This window comes from Vicia villosa, linkage group LG2, assembly GCF_029867415.1.
Source record: "Vicia villosa cultivar HV-30 ecotype Madison, WI linkage group LG2, Vvil1.0, whole genome shotgun sequence".
NCBI lineage: Eukaryota > Viridiplantae > Streptophyta > Magnoliopsida > Fabales > Fabaceae > Vicia > Vicia villosa.
This window is the reverse complement of record NC_081181.1, coordinates 16818165-16827387: the sequence shown is the minus strand read 5'-3', so window position 1 is coordinate 16827387 and position 9223 is coordinate 16818165. Positions and strand designations below refer to the sequence as shown.

Genomic DNA, 9223 nt, shown 5'->3' with positions numbered 1-9223 from the left:
TTTATGTTGTCTGAGTTATGAAAGATTGATAAATTTTTTGCTACCTTGAGTTTGAGTTGAATTATGATATATTATTAGTATAAATTTATTTAAAATTTTATATATATTTTTAAAATAAAATAAAATAAATAAAATGACGTGGCAATGACTATCATTATTGGATTTGATGATTGATACCTACCATTCCAAGCCAAATTTAAAGAGTATTTGAGTTCTCACCTTACCAAAATTATTATTTGTGAGTTTATATATAACATACATAGCAACCACATTGTGCCATAGTATAGCTAGCTTGCTCTACCATGGATACACATAGAGATGAAGAAAAACCACTACATATAGTAATGTTTCCATGGCTAGCCTTTGGTCACATGATTCCATACCTTGAGTTAGCCAAACTCATAGCACAAAAGGGTCACCAAGTAAGCTACGTTTCTACCCCAAGAAACATACATCGCCTCCCTAAACTCCCACCACACATATCCCCTCTCATCAAATTTGTAAGCCTTCCCATGCCAAAAGTTGACAACCTTCCAGAAAACGCAGAAGCCACCACAGATGTCTCTTATGATGTCGTCCAACACCTCAAAATTGCACATGACAAACTTGAACAACCTCTGACTCATTTCCTTAAATCTTGTAAACCTGATTGGATTTTTCATGATTTTACTCACTTTTGGTTGGCTCCTATGGCATCCAAACTGGGTGTAAAATCTGTATTCTTTTCCATTTTCACTCCACCGCTTATAGGTTTCATGGGACCCGTCTCAGTTCTCAAGGGTGATGACCCTGGCCGAACAAAGCCTGAGGATTTTACAGTTGCTCCGCCGTGGATTCCGTTTCAGACCACTGTGGCTTACCGTTACTTTGAAATAATGAAGATTGCAGATATGGTCTCTGGTAGTGGCTCAGGATTTTCCGACGTGTATCGTGCTGGTTGTTGTTTGCAAAACTGCGACACCATTTTGATTCGAGGTTGCGTCGAGTTTGAACCTGAATGGTTTCAAGTTATCCAAAACATTCACGACAAACCAGTTCTCCCCGCCGGCCAACTCCCCACAACGGTGTTCAATGAAGATGACACATGGTGGTGGATGAAAGAGTGGTTGGACAAGCAACCATATGGCACAGTAGTATATGTAGCATTCGGTAGTGAAGCAAAACCAAGTCAAGAAGAAGTGACTAAGATAGCGTTAGGTTTGGAGAAATCAAAGCTTCCATTCTTTTGGGTTCTCAGAGTTCAACGTGGATCTACAGATAAAGAAGTGTTGGAATTACCAGAAGGGTTTGAGGAGAGAACCAAAGGGTTGGGAGTGGTGTGTACTAGTTGGGCTCCACAGATGAAGATAATGGGTCATGAAGCAGTTGGTGGGTTCTTGACTCATGCAGGTTGGACATCAGTTGTGGAAGCGATTCAGAACGAGAAGCCACTTGTGTTGTTGACATTTCTTGCAGATCAGGGAATAAATGCGAGGGTGTTGGAGGAGAAGAAGATGGGGTACTCCGTGCCGAGGAATGAGGAAGATGGGTCGTTTAGGAGTGAGTCTGTGGCTGACTCGGTTAGGTTGGTTATGGTGGAAGAAGAGGGAGAGATCTATAGAGAAAATATTAAAGAGATGAAGGACTTGTTTGTTAATGCTAGAAGACAAGAGAGATATGTTGATAGTTTGTTGAAACATCTTAGATGTGTTTTGAAACATTGATGATCGTGTTGATTGTGATGCTACTGTTTCTTTCCTTGATTATGATTTGTTATGTTTTAGAGGAGTGCTTAGAGGACTTGTTATGTTTTGTTTCTAATGAGTTTTTAAGAAAAGGTTATCGGCTAGTTGTTACAAGTTTTTATTATTAATTGTCTTTTACGTTTTTTAGTATTTATGTGTTTTCTATAAAAAGAATAATTAATTAAATAACATAAATATTTATAAGTTAGAGGACTTGTGCTTGATGAAAAAAATAATGGATGAACTTACACTTGACGGAAGATTGTTAAGATTTGTTCAAGAAAGTGAAAATTGGTTTGGTTGAGTATAAATGTGGTTGCAGTTTTGTTTCCACATCAAAAATGAAATTTTATACTCTATATTGGTTGGCAAAATTTTTTTGCTGTAGGAAATGTTTTGGCTGCAATGCCAATTTTTTTAAATGCAATGAAGATTGACTTAGAAAAAATTGATGGAAGAATCAATTTTGCCAAAGATGTTTTGATATAATTAGGATTATACTAGGCGTTGAAAGGAAATATTTCTAACATAGACCACGAGAAGTGAGAGGAACTAGATTTGAGAGCTTCGCGTACAATCCACATGTCTTTGGCTAAGAATATTCTTGCGAATGTTTTTGGTACGTCGTGAGCCAAAGAGTGTTGGAAGAAAATTGAAGGATTATATCAAGAAAAAGTATATCAAATCGGTTGTTGTTGAATGAGCAATTTTATAGATTGTATATGGATAAAGATACGTAAGTTTTCAATCATCTAAGTGTTATTAATGAAAATACCGAGTTCGATTTCTGGCAGAAACAATGCTTGGCCAGTGCACGTGCCTCCGTAGCACGAGCCGGATTAGTCGATCTACTATGTAGATCAGAACCGGTGCGAAAGAAAAAAAAATGACACCGAAGATAAAATTTTGATACTCATACGATTTCTTCCATTTTTCTACAAACATATTAAACATGTTTTAATAATGGGAAACGAAAGAAGTTGCTAATAAAATTATTTATAAAAAAAAATTGAATTCATTAAATTCTTGGTGGGGCAGCCTACTATTATCACTGCCTACTATAGTCGGATAGTCATTTACTTTTATTGTGTTTCATTACACGTCTTTCCTCGTGTCCCACGACTTGGTGGGTTGTGTCATATGTACTATGCATGTATGGAGGAAATAATAATTGGAGGGCCGTGACATAACACTAAAAAATATAAAACAAATTAACTAGAAAAGTTTTTCAATAATGTGAATGAAGACATGTTATTCCCTTCGTTTGTAAATTCTTCTTGACAAAATGTAGATGCTGGTCCTTGTAATCTTTCGTAAAGATTTAATGAGAATAGACATGACTTAGGTTGGCATTTGCGGGTACCCTACCTCCTATTGAGATTGACACTGCCTACAAGGGTAAGAAAATCATTTATTGGATTTTATTACACTTCTTCCTCTTGACTTGTGGGTTCAGGGTTGTATAGCAATATAGATTGGAGACAATAATTGTAGGGCCATGGCACAACCTTTAGAAACACAATTAATAATTTTGAAATCCATTTTCGTTATTGATATACATAAAGCAAATTTTGACACAATAACTCAATAAGACATTTCATTCAAATCATTTATTTTCTGTGAAGATATTAAAAAATAAATTATTTGATAAATTCAGTTAAAATATACATAGAAATCTAATTTTATGAAACCAATTAAATCAAAATTAAATTTTCTTCTCTGTCGCATAATAAAATTTATTTATTTTAAATATATATTTTTTAAATATATATTTTATTTAATAAATTTATTTTTTATAATTTTTAATTTGAGTGAAGACCCATTTTGGTCCCTCACAAAAATTAGACAATCCAAATTAGTCCCTCACTATAAAAAGAACCCGATTTAATCCCTTATAAAATTTAACCGGACCATATTAGTCCTTATGTTAATATTTTTTAAACCGATTTTTTTCATACTTTTAAACCGTGATTGGACTGCCACATTGGCTTTTATTTTTTATTTTTTATTTTTTAAATACTAAATTAATTTTTATTTTTCATTTTTAAATACTAAATTAATTCTTAATTATAATTTTATTTTAAACAATTATAAATTATTTTTTATTTTTCATTTTTTAAATACTAAATTAATTTTTAATTATAATTTTATTTTTAAACAATTATGAATTAATAATATAAAAAAACCAAAATTATTTGAAATTGAACCCAGAACCTTTAACTGATATCTTAAGTCTTTACAACTAGTCCAATGTACATTCATGGCAAATAATTCCTTCTATAGTTTTTAGTAATATTAAATGATTCTGTATTTAAAACAAAAAAGTTAAAATTTGTACAAATGGGGTCTTAAACCCAAGTCCATTCAAGCTTGATAGTCACTTTACAACTAGACAAATCAATTTCTATTGTTAATATTCTTAATAATGAAAACTTAAGTTAATAATTTAGAACAAACATTTACTTATTTTAAATAACAAACAAATAAATATCTGGATAGTTGTAAAGTAATTATCATTTATCGGACTTAGATTTGAGATCTCATTGGTACAAATTTTTTAATTTTTATTTTTAAATTCAAAATTATTTAATATTATTAGTGGCAAATACTTAAGATATTGTTTAAAACTCTTGGGTTCAATTCTTTATAGGAATTAATTTTGGCTTTTTGGATATTGTTAAACAGAATTGTTTAAAAATTAAATTAAATTTATTTAATCAAAATTATTTAAAAATTAAATTAAAATTAAAAATTAATTTAGTATTTAAAAAATAAAATACAACGTGACATTCTAGTCACGGTTTAAAAGTATGAAAAAAACCGATTTAAAAAAATATTAATAAAATGATTAATATGGTCCGGTTAAATTTTATAAGGGATTAAATCGGATTTTTTTATTGGGAGAGACTAATTTAGATATATAATTTTTGTGAGGGACAGTTTTCACTCTTTTAATTTTGTATTTCTAAAAGCTGTGCCATGGCCAACAAGAATTAATGTCTCCATAGTGCTATACAACCCACAACACGTGAGACTGCTGCATAACAAAACTTAGTTATTTTGAATATATGTTATTTTTTTAGATTTACTTTAACAAAATTTATACACAAACACACTTTCTCCTGCAATATTTCTACATTGTTAGATTGTTTAATTAGCTTTGAAAAATGAATAAAGTCCTTAACATAACATGCCACTCAATTAAACAAACTATGAGTGCTTCTTGACTAATGATGATGATTACAAGTTCATGCCAATTTACAAGCCTAAATGTATCTTATCAAGCTTGAAGAAAGACACAAGCTTATTATGTTGTGACATAATTTTGTCATCTTTATCCACAACACACAGAACTATACAACAATTATCATACCATAAAGTTTTCACCATACACAAACATGAAACCTCACAAGGCCACAGACAGAGCACAATTCTAATATCACATATGAATCATCACCATCATCACTCCATGATTAATTGCTTGTGGCGATTTAGATCATTCAAATAATTTGAACAAGTATAGTCTTCTAAATCACATGCATCTAACAAGAGTGACCTTGGTGCTATTGATTTTTGAGTAAGGTCCATAGCCACTTCTTCTCCCTTCAATAGTAGCACAACCTATTGTTTCCACAAAATAAAATAAGGACATGATAGAAGTAATTACCAAAGTGAGAAAAATATGTTTATTTTCAAAAAAATGTTTCAAGTCGGACACTCCTTTTTCATATATTTGTTATGTACAAAAATATGTTTATCAGTTGAGCAGATGGTTATTTCATTTCACAGTCAAAATTGTGGCTAATTCATTTCAACTATATGAATTAACCATATATTTTACAACGTGAACTGAACTGACCATTTGTTCAACTGAATTAACTGCAGTTTAACGGATGTATAAAAAAGGGGTGATCATGAAACATGAAACATGTTTGTTACCTGATTCATGTATGGCCTTTTAGAGGACATGTGGTGGACACACATGGAAGCTGTTGCCATGGCAATCTTCATTTCAATTGGATCATATTGCTCTTCTAATCTTGGATCTGCTATTTCTTGCACTTGCTTTGCATCCAATAATGGTTTAGCCTGGCCAGAACAAAATGAAGTAATTAGCAACATATATAGACCTCATTTGCATTAAAGACATGATAAGGGAAGAGGTTATGAAGACATACCCAGATTACAAGACTTTGCCTGCTATTGGAATCAACCGCACGACGACCCGTCATGAGTTCAAGTAACAATACCCCAAATGCAAAAACATCAGTCTTTTCATCCACAAGTCCATGCATAAAATACTCTGGAGCTAAATACCTGCAATGAATCAATCACCAATATTTTAAAATATTATCAGTGTTAATATGTCAGTGTCGTGTCTGTGTTATTGCTTCGTAGCCGAGTAGAAAATTTATAAAAAGTACTAAATTTGATGCAGCAATGCCAACCCGAATGTGCCTTCTATTGGAAAAACAACATGGTGTGCCCATTTATCTGGAAGCCATTTTGCCAATCCAAAATCTGAAATCTGCAATTTATTTATGACAGAACAAATTTATTACAACGTCGAAAAATAATACAAATATCATTAATTGAAGTTCAAAATTTTACATGTTGTGTACCTCAGCTTCATCATTATGGTTGAGTAATATGTTTGAGGCTTTGATGTCTCTATGAATGATTCTCCTCGGACAATCTTGATGCAGATACTGCAAACCTTTGGCTACTCCAACTGCTACCTTGAACCTTCTCTTCCATTCCAAACATTCAGAACCTGAAAAAACATCCAACACCATTTTCTTTAACCATGTAAAACCTTACAACATAAATTTAACTGTAACCGTAACTGCAATTTAAAACCATGTTCAGAGAAAGATGAAGCAATGCACCAAAGAGCATAGAAGAAAGGCTTCCATGTGAAGCAAATTGTAGAACAAAGTAGAGTCCGCGATCGATTCCGAAACCAATGAGTCTTGTTGCATTTGGATGGTTAATGTGAGCAATAATCCCAAGCTCTGATAAGAAATCACCAGCCTTATCTCCAGCTTCTTTTTCATTCCTCATTAGTCTCTTTACTGCTACTACTTGTCCATCAGGTAACCTTGCTTTGTACACTTCTGCATGGCCACCTTTTCCAATCATGTTCTCTACAAAACCAAAACAAAAATTTGATTCCAATACGAATAATCAATGTATCTGGTCCATATATATAGTCCTGATAGATCGACTGAATCAATGTATCTGGTCTATATATATAGTCCTCGATTGAATCAATGTATCTGGTCTATATATTGACTCCCTTACCAGGATTGAAATTATCGGTTGCAGCAGCAAGATCTTCGTAACTAAAATTTCTCCAAGAAGGCTTAGTAATTCCCTCGAGATCAAGAGCACCATCGAAATCATTCTCATCGTCGTTACCGGTTCTTGCACGAGCCAATTTATTCCTCAAACTTCTCCTAGAACTTTCATAGCTAGCAGCAAGCAAAGGAATGGTAGAAAATCTTCTCACAGACTTAAACCTCAATGCATCAATCATATTCCTCCATTGATGTCCATCTCCTCCTCCTGCTGCACTTGGTGATAACTTTCCTCCCTGTTGCGCCCGTTGTGAATTGCCGTAGTTTTCACTCCCCGTGCTGTCTGAATCCGATATCGGCACCTCAAATACTCCTCTTGGTGATGGTATTGGTGACCCTATTGACATTGGCATATCATTATTGTTGTTGTCATTTGCAGTAACAATCTCTTTCTTAACGCCGTTGCTGTTGTTGTTGTTGCTGCTGTTGTTGTTATTGTTGTTATTGTTACCGGTTATTAATTCGACAAAAGTTCTTACTCTCTTTTCTTTCTTATCTTGATCCTTCTTGCTCCTTCTCTCTAATCTCTCCATATTTAATAATAAAAAAAATATAAATAAATAAACCAAAAACTCTTGAAATTTTTTGAAGACAACTACCTCGTACCCATGTATGTATGTATGTAGTCTAGTTTTGTTTTCAAACTACGTAAGAATAAATGTGTTTTTTTTTTTTTTTATGTTATTGTTTCTTTGTGTTTATGATACATATTGAGGAGGGAGGGTGTATCTTGGTTAAGGGTTTATTCTAAAGATACAAAAGATGTTTTAATGTTCATTCCTAGGCGGCGGAAAATGTGAAAGGATTTAATTAAGATTTAGAATCTTAATATGATAATCAAGATGAAAATTCCTTTCACATGATTTTCCTGGTGGAATGAAACAAGAGAGTTTGTTAGAGAAGGAGGAGGAGCAAAGGGGATGAGACAGAGAGGTTTGATTCAAAATTGGTATATCTTTGAATGGTGGTTATTCTTAGAAAGAGGAGGCCAAAACCAGCTCAGGGTGATTGGAATCTTAACTATATTTATATTTTTCTTTTGTTTTGTTTTGACATTATCTTGTATTCACGCCGTCATTCAATTTTAGATATTCATCTTTAATTAGATGGCACTATATCATTTAATTTGAAGAATACAAGTCACATATTTGCACAATCCCGCGTGTATAGATTAGTTTTTAGAGGGAAGATTCATTTTATTCTCTCACAAAAATTAGAGTGTTTAAATTATTGAGAAAAAAAATTTTCAATTTACTTTTTTGCAAAATTTAACGGTGACAATTTAGTCTCTTAATATTTTTCTCAAATCGGTTTTTATTTCTTGTTTAAAACCTTGACTGGACGATTATATATATTATTTTTGATGACTTGGATTTATTATTTTTTATTTCAATTATTTATAAATCTTTGTAATATTTATTTTCTTATTTATTTATTTTAATTTTATTTAGTTATTAAAAAAAGCTGAAAAAAAATCAAAATTTTATCACATTTAAATATTTTCCAAAACTATTTTATATAAATTAAAATTAATTTTTAATAACACCTAAAATAAAATTCATACATTTAAATAATTTACAAAACATATCCAAATATATTCAAATACTATAAAACGTGTTTGAACTCAAACAATGTAATTTAAATTTGATTTTTTATATCATCCAAACATATTTACAAATTAACATATAATATATATTTACAAGTTAACATATTTACAAATTAAAAAATAATTTTAAATTGTTATTTAAATGTGTTTGAATAATATCTAAATGTGATTTTAGTGGGTGTGAATTTTATATACATATTTATTATCAAAATGTATCATTATTTTTTAAAAATCAGATATTTGTAAATAAACTTATATTTAATAAGAATGAGTTTGAAATATATTTAAATGAGAGTTACACAATCCGCAAGGATTTTACTTGCCACTCCAAATTATACCTGACACCCTCTATTTTTTTATTATTTTAGAAATATATTTGGTAAAATGAAAATAATTTTTTTCGAACGAAATTTCCGGTATAATATTGAAATTTCTGGTGTATATACGAAATTTCCGGTAAGTTATAATTAGTTTCGGAAATTTTAAAATTTGTGATAAAATTTTGTAAATTTCGAAATTCTAGCAAAATCTCC

The 9223-nt window shown here is 31.4% G+C and overlaps 2 protein-coding genes across 2 annotated transcripts; one reads left to right on the top strand and one right to left on the bottom strand.

The window, feature by feature from the left end:
- The first annotated feature begins 248 nt into the window (after positions 1–248).
- Positions 249–1816, top strand: LOC131645957 (UDP-glycosyltransferase 91A1-like). The gene has a single exon (XM_058916146.1). The coding sequence runs from the start codon at positions 303–305 to the stop codon at positions 1701–1703; it is 1401 nt and encodes a 466-aa protein (XP_058772129.1). The 5' UTR covers positions 249–302; the 3' UTR covers positions 1704–1816.
- Positions 1817–4925: 3109 nt separating this feature from the next.
- LOC131645956 (receptor-like cytosolic serine/threonine-protein kinase RBK1) lies at positions 4926–8020 on the bottom strand. The gene is made up of 7 exons (XM_058916145.1): positions 7029–8020; positions 6614–6871; positions 6347–6498; positions 6173–6252; positions 5903–6041; positions 5664–5813; positions 4926–5345 (listed from the first exon to the last, which is right to left on the bottom strand). Exons 1-7 carry the CDS (start codon positions 7615–7617, stop codon positions 5187–5189), a joined length of 1527 nt encoding a protein of 508 aa, XP_058772128.1. The 5' UTR covers positions 7618–8020; the 3' UTR covers positions 4926–5186.
- Between the last annotated feature and the right edge of the window lie 1203 nt (positions 8021–9223).

Coding starts and splice junctions, on each gene's coding strand:
- LOC131645956 (XM_058916145.1), bottom strand. CDS start 7,617: ATGGAGAGATTAGAGAGAAGGAGCAAGAAGGATCAAGATAAGAAAGAA. Junction 6,499..6,613: donor CCTTTCTTCTATGCTCTTTG/GTGCATTGCTTC, acceptor ATGTTTTTTCAG/GTTCTGAATGTTTGGAATGG. Junction 5,814..5,902: donor GGCAAAGTCTTGTAATCTGG/GTATGTCTTCAT, acceptor TGTTCTGGCCAG/GCTAAACCATTATTGGATGC.
- LOC131645957 (XM_058916146.1), top strand. CDS start 303: ATGGATACACATAGAGATGAAGAAAAACCACTACATATAGTAATGTTT.